Source organism: Tubulanus polymorphus, chromosome 10 (assembly GCF_964204645.1).
Source record: "Tubulanus polymorphus chromosome 10, tnTubPoly1.2, whole genome shotgun sequence".
In the NCBI taxonomy this organism is placed as follows: domain Eukaryota; kingdom Metazoa; phylum Nemertea; class Palaeonemertea; order Tubulaniformes; family Tubulanidae; genus Tubulanus; species Tubulanus polymorphus.
This window is the reverse complement of record NC_134034.1, coordinates 6,394,775-6,409,681: the sequence shown is the minus strand read 5'-3', so window position 1 is coordinate 6,409,681 and position 14,907 is coordinate 6,394,775. Positions and strand designations below refer to the sequence as shown.

At 37.4% G+C, this 14,907-nt stretch overlaps 1 protein-coding gene across 1 annotated transcript in view; it reads right to left on the bottom strand.

Moving 5' to 3' along the window:
* Nucleotides 1-373: 373 nt before the first annotated feature.
* LOC141912070 (uncharacterized) overlaps nucleotides 374-14,907 on the bottom strand; it is a 36,108-nt gene continuing 21,574 nt past the window's right edge. Inside the window, exons 7-9 of the mRNA XM_074803254.1 lie at nucleotides 8,064-8,132; nucleotides 6,161-6,262; nucleotides 374-2,740 (exon numbers count right to left, since the gene is read on the bottom strand). Coding sequence (XP_074659355.1) covers nucleotides 2,492-2,740; nucleotides 6,161-6,262; nucleotides 8,064-8,132 — 420 coding nt within the window. The 3' untranslated portion in view covers nucleotides 374-2,491. The remainder of the gene's footprint in view (nucleotides 2,741-6,160; nucleotides 6,263-8,063; nucleotides 8,133-14,907) is intronic.

The following is a 14,907-nucleotide window of genomic DNA, read 5'->3' as shown; positions in this document are numbered from 1 at the left end:
GGAAAACATTGCGCTTGACCCCTCTGCTCAAATTTCTGGATCAACCCCTGGAGATATATATTCGATGGTGATAAAAAATGATGACTTGGCTGAATTCCAGGATTTTCTAGGGTCACATATCAACTTTCACTAGCCAAACGGCACCATCAGTTGATGAATGACATCGATAAGGGCACTGTTGCTAGCATGATTTTGAGCGGGCTAGATGAAACATAGTGGGATGATGGGGATGGGATAGAACCGTCAATATCTATTCTAGTCCATTCTATTTCATAATCTTTGGCCATTTCCATTCACGCAGTGCTGCCAATGAACACAAGCTGACAAAAATTTCAAAATTTTTAGAAAATAAGTTAACTAAATGGATCCCTTGATCAATTCGTTTATTCGTTTTTTATGAAAGTTCACGGACTGTGCCCGACATATCCTGTCACCGGGAAGTGCCGGCTTAAAAAGATTTCAATACCCAGTATACCAAATAAAGATGAACATTTCTAAGCAAAAAAGCATATTGGTACACATATTTTCTCATTACTGTCAACCTCGCTTCATTCGTAGTTGGTTAATTCGTATAACTACCTAATTCGTATAAAAATGAAGGGTCCTGATTATTTCCTTCATTATTCCCTTTAATCTTCATCGGATAATTCGTACTTAGTAATTCGTAAATCGTAGTCGTTGCCACGGTCCCTTTTCTTAAAAACAATTGGAAATGCAACGCGTAATTCGTATCCCATTGTTCCGCTGCCAGCAGTGATTGGCAAGCTTATCAATAACTTGTCAGTCATATTGGCATTAAGCGTGCCACAGCCACACGAAATTTTCCCGCCAGGTTTTTATTCGAGAAATAATTTACATGATAATAGAAAAATTGAAAATCATTGAAAGTACGAATTATGTATAATCCGTATAATGTCTAATTCGTAGAAAAAACACAGTCCCAAGAGATACAAATTAAGCGAGGTTGACTATACAGTATAGATACAATGGATAAAAATGTTTGGTTCCACCAATTTTAACATTGTTTACTGATAATGACAACCTTCGACCAATTGATGTTTTAAGTAGTGTGATAGGAGTGGAGCCAGGATGAGAAAGGGGGGATTCCAAGGTTAAAATTATTCAGCAAGTGCCAAGCACCAAATTTAATAAAAATGAAAAATAGAAGCCTCCAGATGCATTTAACCAGTGAAATTTAACATTCAATGACGAAGTAGTTACTTATAAATTTTTTTTCAGCAGTGTTAAAAGAAAGATAATTTCTTTTCAGACTCCCTGAAATCCCCCCTGGATTCGCCCCTGTGTTACATATAGTACCGATGTGAAACTACTAAGGCCTATAAATGTTTCTGAGGGCAGTGCAAAATTGAATCTGAAGAATCTCTAAAATGAATATATTTTCAATTGGCGGATACATGGTTTGGTTGTATCAGGCAAAGCATGGCACAGATTTCATGTAGATGAGCTGCATTTGAAACTTTAAACTTAAAAATATAGTTGCATAACAGCGATAACGGGTTTCTGCCTAACTGGTTTGTATATCGCACTGGGAAGCGTCATCGAAATAATTCAAATCAGTCCATAGCATATGACTTATTTCCAAGAAGCGCAACCTGGGTCAACAATATGCTGGATATTTGGATCCAGCTTCATACAAGGACTCCACTGAAATGTCATGACCATTTCTGAAAATGACGCGTATGTCTGTGTTATTTTCACACGTAGCTACTGATTAAAAGATGTTCTGATGAAGGAAAGTTATATGCAAAAAACGAAATTTTGTCAATTAAATTTATTGAGACAAATTTATTCAGATGTTTTTAGGTGGTAATTAGTGCGGAAACATAGCCGACCGACGAAATCGGCCCCAAATTATCAGAATTTTGACTAATTATTAGAATTTTTTTTGTCAAAAGTAATTTATTTTGACTCTACAAACCTCCCTGATACAGAAATATACAGAAATAAAAGTTTTTTGGAGGGGGTACGAAAGTGCAATAGCGCCGAAACCAGTCCAAAACCAGGCACCATCATTAAAAGGAAATCTAAGAACAAATGGCATCTGTTATTTTGTTTCTCAGTATTACACGTACTACACTGGTATATAGGCATGTATTTTAACCAATTTGCACTCAAGCCACCCGTATCCACCCTTATCCTGCCTATTACTTCTTATGCTGCCCGAATCGTCCCTGACATTTTTTTCATCTGCTGCACACAAGTAGTTAAAGAGTTTTCTTATCTTAAATTTTAATCTTCATCTTAAACTTAAAGAGCTTTCTTATCTTAAACTACTCTTAGCTTAAAAACCTTGACAAAATGTACCCAGTATGAGTGTGGGTTCCTGAGTCGCTAAGTAGCGACTATGTACACATGAATCTTTGTGGGTTGTCTAAAGACATTCTATGAGTCAGTTAGTCCATGTGGATCAATTCATAATCTTAATAAGTTTTTCAGAAAATGATGATCAAATTATGCTTTCCTGCTAACTTTACGCAATTCCACCAAATCGTTCGGCTCGTTTACGCTTTTTCTCATCGATCTCCGAAGATATCGGGGCATTTACCAGCCCACCAGAAGAATTTGGAACATTTTCAGATCCTGGAGAATTTATGAGTCCAAAACGTTCGGCACGTTTTCGTTTTCTATCCATCGCCACGTCGAGTGATGCAGCATCTCCACTACCTGTTGTAATTCCAAATCTCTCTTTACGTTTTTCAAGTTTCCCCTGATCATCAATCTATAATATCATAGTAAAATTTGTGAAAATACATGTCATGATTCAGTGTATCAATAATAGACAGATAATGAGGTTGGTAGCGCGAAACCAAAAGACAGCACAGACTAGGTGATGCAGACTCCAGCAATGAATGAAGAGCAGGGAGGGACGTCGTGAGTCTTATTGAGATAGTGTTGTATCCTGGTTACCAGGTATCTACCATCTTCAATATTTTGAATCTTGACAAGCGATAACAAGATTTAATTGACAAATCTCTCTAGAATAGGTGTCAGAGGAAATAAGTACACATGTATCCCACACCAGTCCAGAGAAGGCATTGACTTCGATGCTTCTGAATCGGGATACCGTATTTTACGGGGTATAAGTCGAGTTTTTGAGACCAAAATCATGTTCAAAAAAGTAGGTCGACTTATATACTGAATACACTTTCATATCATTTAAACTGACGATGTTTAATTTTTCAAAGTTGCCATGATGAAATGGAATATTAATTTATGTTAGGCTACACTCATATACCAATTAGAGTTCAGAATGGTGACAAAATAGTTTCTTATAGTTTGGAAATGGTTCGAAATAACTGATGTTAAAAATCAAATGAGAAAGAAGAGCGCGCACGTGTATCATCATTGTACAGCATTTTATATAAGCCGCGCTGCTATGGCAGCGTGCCAATAATCAATAAGTGTACAGCAATCTAATACTAGACTACAGGTGCGCAGCATTCAATGTATACACAATACATTCAACATGTGGATACAACCAATGAGCAGGAATCCAGTAATTTACTATCAGAAACAACAGATCCTTATGATTAATTGCAAATTGCAATGGTAAAGACTTTCAACTACTATGAGAATGACCATAGCATTGTTTTCAAAAGTGACTTATGTAAACACGTGAAGAAGGGACCTTACTTATACACCGACTAGGCCTATAGCCTTAGTATGGTACGATGGAAAAATGCCGTGGTAATAATGCCAGAGGTAAAAATGCCAGAGGTAAAATGCCAGAAGGGTAAATTGATTCAATGATTATAAGAAACAGGTGTATCAAAAATGTATCATCGAATTGTTGCTTTGATGTTTCGAATTACAGCAAACTAACCTTTTTTGATCTCGACTTATACACCAGGTCGACTTGCACACCGGAAAATACGGTAAATGGGATCTCAACACTTATACAATACATTGAAACATCTTCAAAACTTCCCAAAATAAGATTCCATCTGTGGACAGATGGAAAACTAATGACCTTTTAGAGTTGTCAAATCCATCGGAGGAAGCCAGTGAAATAGATGGCGAAATGGATGACGAAACTGACAAAATTAATGATCACAGTCTCATTCCCACTCTATTACACCTTAGTAAGGTAAACCTTGAGCAATTTCGCTAACTTACCCTTTCAGTACGCACCCCCTTCTGGAAAGCCAGTAAAACATATACAGAATATACACACCCCATTCCCCGAAGGGGTCACTTTACGTTAGATTATTATGTCGGGACTCGAATCCTATTGTATTTGAACGCTTCCTGGTGGTAGTAAACATCTACCAGGTGGTGCTCCGGTAGATTTTGTGAGTGAATTTAAAGGTTTTATGAACTTTTGACAAGTTTTGTGGTAAAACAAAAGGCAAAATGGCACCGAATTGGAGACTAACAGTCAGTGAAGCGTAAAGATGATATTCAATTGAATTCCAACGGCGAGAATTGCTCTGATATGGCCTTAGGAGAGAGATAATCTGTTTTTGAAGGTATTGATGAGTACAGATAGTAATAATTTTTTTGTTTCAGTAGGTTTAGGGGGTAATGTTTCTCAATCTTTACATAGACATGGTAATTTCAAATCCAAGATGACTGACATTGGTCACATGACCTCAACACACCAATCTGAACCATGGAAAACTTATTCTGAAATGTAGCCCTGATTCATATCTCGAATTTGGTGTATAGCTTGTTTATATAGGTTGAGTAGTTTCTGAGTAATGCTAAGTTAACTGCAGACACTAGTTTTACCGAAAAATCATCTCAGTATTATAACATATGAATATGGCCAGTACTGAAAGGGTTAAAGCATTTGGTAAGACTGCCATTGCCACCATCCTCGCCACGAAGACTGCAATAATATCAGAGTCATAATTTAAATCATACAATTAAAGATTCTGCCAGTCAAGCATCTTACATCTTTTCTAAGGTAAATCACAGGTGTACAACTGCACACCATAGCAAATAGTTTTACCAAGTTCCATCAAAATAAAAAAAAAAAGATCTAAGAGAGTTGCCTCACAAAATTCACTGTATGGATACATGCGAAACTGGCCATCCATCAGCTATCTTTTATTGAAAAATAGAAAATAAGAGCAAGCCTACAACTTCATACCATGCTTAATATGTGTACCAAATTTCATCAAAATACAATGAAATATCTAAGCAGAGTTGTTCAAGCTAAATTCACTTCATAGATGGATGCTAAAATGGCTGACATCTGATTTCATCCAAGAATAAATAGCGAATACAAACTTTAGCTGTACCAAATGGCTGTACTAAATTTCATCAGGGATCATTCATTAATTACGTACGCATAAAATTTGAATTTTTCCCCTTCTGTACGCAAAATCGGCCATTTTGAATGACCCCTCAAAATAACACAAAAAACATCACAAGTTTTTCAGATGAAATTCACTACATCATTAAACAGCCACCATGCGCCATCTTTGTTTTTTCAAAAAATAGATGGCAGGGGGCACTACTACATATTCACCAAATACCATTGGCCGGTCCATGAAATGAGATTTCTTTTAAACCTTACCGTAAAAACCGGCGTATAAGTCGAGTTTTTAACCCTTGATTTTACCACTAAATTATTGACCTCGACTTATAAGCAGAGTACAGTTTTCTACTAAGTATTTTCAGGTCACAAGAAATATTGATTCTACCAGCCAAAAAAGACAGTGTTCATCTTCTCACTGCTATAACAGTTTCAATAATTATTCATGATAAATAAAGCTATTTAATGAAAAAAACTTCTTTCATTTTGACACAGCTTCATTTAAAATGATGTATTTATATATGCGCGCTCATAGCAGCGCTTAATACATTAGGCTATATATAGCGTGTGACTCACACTACTGTTTCACTGTATGGTAGTGTATTATACCTGAGTGTGTGTAACAGTCTATTGATTAACACACAGCAGCAATCAGGCTGACGCGCGGTGGCGTGCGTGAAGGCACACATCGTTATCAAAACAAACTATTCAATACAATGATACAGTAATTATTCTTCTAAGAGAAGGGACTCGACTTATAAGCCGGATATATGTTAAAATCATGAAATGTAGGTCTAAAAATCGACCTCGACTTATACGCCGTGTAGACTTATACGCCGGTTTTTACGGAAAGTAACACATCTTTTGGATATTTACCTTGGTTATTTTCTTATCCCCAAGCACATCAGCAGTTGCAGATACCTGTAAATCTTTACCAAATCGTTCCTGGCGTTTGTTTTTACGAGTTTCTTCATCAAGCTAGAAAAAATATATGATTACTTAGAACCTGATGAATCATTATATTAACCAATTTAATACCCAATTTTTAGGACGGTTCAAATAACTTCACTTTATCTGCTTTTTATGTCTTACCAGGACCAAACATAACCCAAAATTGATTTACTTCTTTATGATAATTCTCAGTCATCAGAAATTTGGGGTCCAGGGACACCATGCCCATTTGAGAAGTGGCTTGAAACGCGTAACAGTCAATTTTCAACGCGTCCTGGCGAATATATTAAGAACTCACCGCTAGCTACAGTTTTGCAATCGATTGCCGTTACAAAATATGCCTAGAGACCAATACAATATGAAAATACTAAGTCAATCCGCTATTCGCTACCCCTGGTGACCATACACAAATCCAATGACCTTGAAACTCACCATAATCATAGAACATGGAGCAAGCTACAATTTTGTAATTCATTGCGGTTACAAAATATGCCTGGTTACCAATACAGAATAATAATATAAAGCCATTCAACTATTTAACACTACCTGGTGACATATACATGTACCAATGACCTTGAAAGTCACCACAATCATAGATGTCACCAGCGACAATTTAGCAATTCATTGTAGAAATGTCTGGGTACCAATACAATATGAAAATAGAAAGTTATTTGGCTATTCAACACCCCCTGGTGATCAACCACTGATGACCCGGAAACTCTTCATGATCATAGAACATATCACAAGCTCCAACTTTGCAACTCATGCCGGTGTTTACAAAATCCCTTGCCTTGATTGTGATAAATTTCATATAGCAGAAACCTGATGCTCTCTCAGTGTTCGTATTAAAGAACCAATTAGTATTTCATCTCCAAATTCTCTGAAACTTTCGATTTTTGTTGAATGTATTGTATTGCCAGTCTAAGACCAACTTTGTTCTATAGCCAATCTAACAACTTAAGACCAGTCTTATAGTTACCAAGGTATCTGACACAGAAAATTTATTGGGCCAACAATGTAGACATAAATAATTTGGATATAAGTGAACTTGAGGTCAAGGTCACATAGTCCAAGATTGCCGCCATGAAAAAAATTCACGAAAAAGTTTCAGATAAACTGCTCTGTCTGCCAGCAAAATGCACTGATCTATTCAATTCCAACTGAAATTGTATGCCATATATCCTTACTTTAGGTAGTAAAAATTTCAAAGCAATAGAACAAGTAAAAAATTTATTTTTCCACTCATTTACCAACTTCACCGATATGTCGGAAGGCCGGATGTAAGGGGTTTCATTGGGGTATAATTTCAGGCCTCAGAAAATTGTTACCTATGTAATTGACACTGATACATTGTATACCATGGTGTTGATAACCATTGGGCTTACAAATAAGACAAATTATTTGGATATATGTGACCTTGAGGAGGACAGTTTCTGGTTCTTCATTATTGTTATTGGTGTCCGTTGCCATGACAACCGAATCAACCTGCTGCTGTCATATTCGTTGTCACTCTCAATTTGTTCACTACCAAATTCCAAGTCACCAGCATCACTGTCAACATCATATACGAGCTGCTGAACCGTTTCATCCAGCCAAATTGTTTTTTCCTGGCTGTTGCCATCTTGGATGTTATGCAGATGGCAGCACCATACTGATAGATATGCCCTTCTAGAAGAAGGGTTAAGCGATACTGTATCACATACGGTACAGGTATGCTAGCTTGCCAATTTGTACCGTATGCCATACGTTAGTGGTATTGTAAGGGTTAAGATTTAAGACAATTTTTGGACTTAAGCCATGACTGTGCAACTGGCTCCTGAAGATTTACCTTGGCAACTTTTGGTGAAATCAAACCAAAACGTTCTGCTCTTCTTACTAGCACATCAGCTTCACCGGTCTAAAAGAAAAAGCAATTACAAAATTAATTATAGATATATTACTTGAAGCCTTGGAAAAAACGTAGAATATTTTAGGGTAAGCTTTCGAGGCAATTCATTTATCGAAGTGCTTCTATCTCTTTGTCAGGTTGTTTGTGTAATGGATAGTTCTAAACATGATAGAAACTAACACAAAAACTATAATAAAGGACCAATGGACCAGTGGCTCGCCAAACCATAATGTGAAGTAAAAAATTTGTCATGTATAGGCTACTAGTACGAAAAATTCATTTCATTGAAAATTAAATAAGAAAAGTATATAAAAAAGGACTTAATTTTGGCCAGTGATAACTGACTTTTTAACGAGAATTAAATCTTTGAAAAATTAATTTTGGGAATTTTTGTCTCAACAAATAAATATTCATAATTCTAATACATTCATAGAATGACATATAAAACAACTAAAACTATGAGCGACCCGGCAAAGTGAGGGCCTGGGTTTCATCGGAGGTTTTTCCTTATAAAACGGCTCAATTAGGACAGAAGCTCCCAAGTCTATGCAAATTTGAGGCCAGTGCCGGTTACTGACGAAATAAAGTTTATCGACTGACATAGTTTTTAATAATTTTACAATAGGATTGCTTTAAGAAGGCAGGCAAGCTTACATCTTCACTCGTTGTTACGCGCGACCTGCGCCTTGGCTCGCGTTATCTATAACTGAAACATACATGCAGTGAATACGAGAGTATGAGGCAATATTGCCTACGCGACTACGGGATTTCAAAACTAAATGAATCAATGAACACATCGCACAATAAATCGTTATATCATACGCCTTGAATATCACTATTCGCGCTAGAAATGATGAATATGAACCTCAATTGTGCCGTGATTTTGTTTAGCACCTGCTGATCCACCTCCTTTACATATTCAACGAATGCTATAACGTCATGATGGAGTTCAAACCGGGTCAACATAAATTATATATAACCAAGATTTTGGGGGGTTTCGTCTTTGAAAGCCCATTACTACCGAACAAAGCATCGGATCTTGACGAGATAAAGTTCTTCTGACGCAAATAACATTGAATTTTCACATGTGTTATTTTGGACAATTAAAGATGCTGCATAAAAAAACGTGCTCAAATAAATCAAATTTTTTTTACACTTTTTGGTTGATTTCTAAAAAAATATGAAACCTACGGCTTTCAACTTTGCGCACCATAAAGAAAAACGAGTTATGAAATATATTTTTGCCTAATCCGTTCAATTAGCCCATTAGTAGTGAAATTACAGGCTACTGAAATTGCGTTGAGTGTGCTAAAAATTGCTTTGAGCGTAGTGTATTAAGCATACGAATGATTATCGATCGGCCAGACCGTTGACATAGGCCAAAAACCCACTAGAAAAGTTTACTATCTGACCTTAGAAAAAGACTCATGATAGAATCAGCTATCTATCATAGAAACCACTATATTTTTGAATTACTGTGCATGTGATTCATTATTGTATCATTTTAGTTTCTCTGATATTGGGGTTTAAAAGTAACCCGAAACTGATTTTAGAGTATTTTAGTTATTATTGTATAGAATGTTGGGGAGTTAATTTAGTCAGAGATGCTAGGGCCAATGTACCAAAATTCCGGAATTTAGAACGGGGGGTCAGAAAAATTCTCCCCCAGGAAAAATTTTGCGTTATATCACGATCGGCATCTTTCATCTGAAAATACGACGGCAGGCATTCGTTGTGCTTCACATCCTTCGCTGCCTTCTTATGCCGCGCGCTATCTGGGTGACGAAGAATATCTTTTTTCCCGCCACTACCGTATTTGACCTGGTCTTCACAAACGACGCAGTACGCCACGCCAGCTAAGTCTAACTTACGAATGTAGTTCGATAAGTAGTCCCCGTTACTGTCCTTACACTCTAGCCAGTGCCAGTTAAATTTATTTTTTATACCGCTGTCAATTGCCTTTATATCGGCCGACTCCCGACTGACAATCTTTCCGTGCGTGCTCATTTTGCAGACCGTCCCGCTTGACAGCTGCAGGCAAAAAGAAAGTTACAAAGCTGCGTGCCTCAGGACATAGCACGCGCATGGTTATAATTAAGATGATATTTATTAAATATCATCTGAATTATTACCACGTGCATCTTCACATTGTTGGCCATCAGCGGGACGATGTACAACGGTGCGTAAAGATAATTGGAAATGGCGTCACAACAGTGGCGCTCCACCTACGCACGCACAGATACCGCCACAAGAACACATATATACATAGTAGCAGAACATCCTCGGAAACGGAGACCAAGATAAAATAACACAGAAGCGACGACGAGTACAAGCAAACGAACGCTTTTACGGTCCGTGCCATTACTGGTCGCCACGAGGAATTCTCACCAAATTTCCGGAATTGACATCGGCGATCCTAAATTTCCGGAATTCCGGATGTTTCCGGAAAACTAGCATCTCTGTTTAGTATTTAAAGGGAAAAATTTATAAATCAAATTTGTTTTGCATAAAATGTTTACCCTATGTGTCTAAAGTAGTTAAGTGAAAATAAAATTTCAAATATCATTATCCAAACGCGGGAAAAGCCCATAGCAACACTCTAGCAATGGGATGCTCGCGGTTGCGCGCTGATATTGATGAAGTCATACTTAGAAGGCATTGTTTGCAGCACACTCAGTTATAATACAACGATCATTTTTGTTGAATAACGTGATAATTTTACCGTCTTTTGAAATGCCTTGGCTGTGTGTAGCTATGAATTATTCCCCGCGAAGGTAGCATAAAATTTTATTTATGGCCCTAAGAAAATGGACCATACGAAGCCTAAACTAGGAAAAACATCCAGCCTACGTGTTAACCAGCCGCACACTTTACAAAGGCTTTTTCGCAAATAAGAGGGCATATATAGCCTAAACTCAGATACACAAAATATGTTTTTATCATCTGACAGCCTTTAACTCTACCAAATGACACTATTTCCGCGAATGATTGCAATATCTATAAGTATGAGGGATATGCGCTTTCCACTGCATAGTACTGTATGGGGCGCCGTGGGGGACATTATGTCAAGCTTTTATCCATGTTGACTTTTCTTAAACTATATGTTGATCATGCAAAGCCTAATATGTTGAATTTATATCTTAACGCTGATTTCATTCCAAACCACTGTTGAGATTTTTCTAAATTCACTGTCGAGAATTTTCTAAAACCACTGCCGAGAATTTTGTAAATTCACTGTTGAGATTTATCTCAACATGGAATAAACATATACATATAATACAAGAAAAAGGCAAAGATTATCAAGCATTAGAGACACTGAGCTATATCATTTCACAATGCATGTCTAAGTCAACCTCAGTTTTTGAGTATCATATCTCAGAAACTATTCTAAACGACAAGGAATCATTGGGAGAAGATTGTCAATAAGTTATGATTATGTTATTTGGTGCAAGCTATCAGTCTAGTAATCAAACAATACTTCAGATGATTTGGTAATTTATGAAAAATATTAGCAGGATAACTCCTTCATAATGTAACTAGAAAACTTCAAACATGTGGTCGGTTCTCCTGCCCCGGTATGACAAAGGTTTGAATGACAAAGATCGTTTTTAGCTCTCGAGGAACGAGAGGGCTATTACGAGCGTGTCGGCATCGTTTTGTGTATGTTTACCGCGAACCAAAGCACACCATTTGACAGACATTGAGTTAATGAGAGATCCGATAAATGGGGTTAAATATGTTGCAAAAATAGATCTGACAACTTTGTAATTAAGATCACGTGACTGTCCCAACTTTCTGGCTGGCACAACTCTGAAGGCGTTTCATCCCTTGTGATTTTATATAGAGCGTCACAACCGTCTGATGATGATCCTTAACGACCAATTGTTTATCGGAAACTTATAGCGGATAAATAAACAATATAAACACAAGGTATTTCCATGATATTTTGAATTTATTCGCAGTTCATATTTAGCGCCATTCTCGCGAGAGTATCAACAACCCGGAAATGAAATCCAAGCTCATCGCCAAACCCCTGTGTCAAGATTATTTCAAATTATATGGCGTTGAATGGTGAAAGAAATTGATCACAATAATATCTAAAAGATTTTTGAATAATATTTTATCAATAATTTGTTCGGATGAATTTATTTTATAAGGTGAATTAATATGCGGATAACTATACATCACTTGGTGTGAACGGGCACCTTGCACGAAGTGTCGGTACCTTATTGGTCTTAAATTCCTTGTTTTGTGCCGGGAAAGTCAGTGAGAGTTTTTAAATTTGAAAGGTTGGCAATCGAGACAACTTCCTTGAAAACCTTTAATTTATATAGTTAGAAATTATCGCCGAGTTGTATGGCAGTGTGGTGTGCGTTTATTCATTAATTGCAGACGTATTGCGTAGCAACAGTCAGCATCTAGCCATATCAGTGTATACTACGCGAGGCAAGCGGGCGCTGGCGGATCAGTGTCTCACACTGCACACGCTACAGTGACAGCATATGCTCCTATTGCCGCACGCATTATGAATACGCGCATTTTTCATACAGTGAAATAAGCTGTTTTGAATGAAATAAACTTTATCATAGATTTTCATTGAAGTTGTCGGGCCAATTATTATTAAAAAGTCTTCGAAAGTGATACACATTGGTCTGTCGATCTTTTTGAACTATAACCGGCCATATCTCACTCTAAAGTTTAAGGTAAAACAAATCGATCCGACATGTCTGTTCCTGCCTACCACTGTCTTAGGCGTCCAGTCGCACCGTAGTGCCAGGGCAGATGTTAAAGAGAACAGATCTGCATAATTAAAGGAGTAGTAGAATGAACAATGTAATATGTTTATCATTGATATTATACACAAGAGGTCCATGGACCTTGAAGCATTGGGAGATTATACTGTGGTAAGGTATTAAGAGGTTGTAATGTTTTACATCTGCCGGCAAATGTTCTATGACAATGTTGATTGGGAGGACCACAGACTTAAAGGTCAATTTGTTTAGTACGATTTTTTTATTCACGCTGAAAATGAATTTCTTTTCTGCAAAACGATTTAGCCTAGGATTTCTGCACTGTTAAACCTCATTTATGCAATTCTGTTAAAAAGACGAAACTGGTTTATTCTGTTTTCAATCATGTCCCCGCAAAGATATTTATATCAATCAAGATTTAGATACAAAAACCCATTTTTTGGCATGAACTGTTAGGCCCAACTGAATCTCCTCATGCATAATAGGTACGTTGATCAATCGGTCAGATGTACACATGCAAAACGATGCCGGCATTGTTGTCACTGAGGCCGGCTGATGATTGTTTGTTTGTCTGGCTTTACATCATTTGGATCTTGGTTTCCCAAGACTAACCCTATTGGATTGTTCATTTAACCTCACCACGGGACGGTCTTTGAAGTGTTGCCCACACACTGTACTGTAAGCAGCCAGCCGTAGGACTCAAACCCACTTGCCACTCAGCCCTGATGGTGGATGCATTAGCATAATGACTTATCTCACTGAGCTACAGAGGCCGCTCGATTTAATTCCAAAAAACTACAGCACCGGCAATAACCATCGCAATATTTCAATTTACGAAAAACGTGTAAATTCAATCACTGTTGTGGTGTTTAACGCATGGAAAAGATAATAAACGTTATTTTTTCCCAGCACGCATTACAAGCCACATTACAAAACGATTCTATCTGCCGAGCGAGTGCGTAAGGGGCTGCAACCGCCTCGTGAGTGCGCAGCAGGCGGGCAGGGCATCTTAAAGTGAAAACGTATCTTAGAATATAGCCGAACCGATGGAATTTTACAATACTGTCAGTCAACTGATTGATGATACAACATGGTTGTTCTCGGCCTACTTAACTATGATATTTTCCTCCAATAAACAACTCTGGTAAAATTGAATAAAATGATCTATCATTACTGGTGATATTGTGTCATGTTGGTAGCCTACCGTTTACCATTTGATGTTTCATGTCATCATGAAACGGTTTTAATTTTAGTAAAGGCGTTCCCGCGCGATTACATAACTTACCTATACGGGTTTCAGTCATGAGTAGGCCTGCCATTCCACTGCTCTAGAAATACGTATTCTGACACTGAGAATCAATCCCAATTAATCCCATGGCTTCTGACAGTGATATTCAAACACTATATTTATAAACCGGGGGGGTACATAATTTTATGTTTTTTATTGAGAAGAGGTTGTTCCCCATTCTTTACTGTCAAGTCAATGCAGACATATCGCTACGCGATTGTTTAACCCGCTCTCATCTACCAGATAAGTAACGAGAAAAATGCGCTAGAATAACTTTTAGGACCAATAAATTAGAAATCTGGCAACCCTATGTTGTCGGGAATAATAAAAACATTGTTTTGAGTTATTTTCATCTGTTTCTTATGTTTTACGTGAACGGAGTGACAATTTGAAGTTACTATGAAAATGAGAAGAGTCGGTGCTATTTTTTCGTACTACCTTTTTCGATCCATTTTACTAGAATTGGCATGACGTCATAAACGTCAACCAATGCTAAAAACTGTACCTCGAGAGCACAGGACCTTTGGTCCTCTAGTTAGACTGACTGAGACAGACATTGACATTTTACAAACATTGACAATAACCCTGATAGATCATCCTTTGCTTGTTTACAACTGTCAGAGACTGACTAGGTATCACAGGAATCGATCTTGAAATACAAATTTAAATCTTAAACGCGGAAATAAAAAGTTGTGGATTCACATGAACACCTGATGACTTCTGCGGCTAGGCCTATCATAGAGAA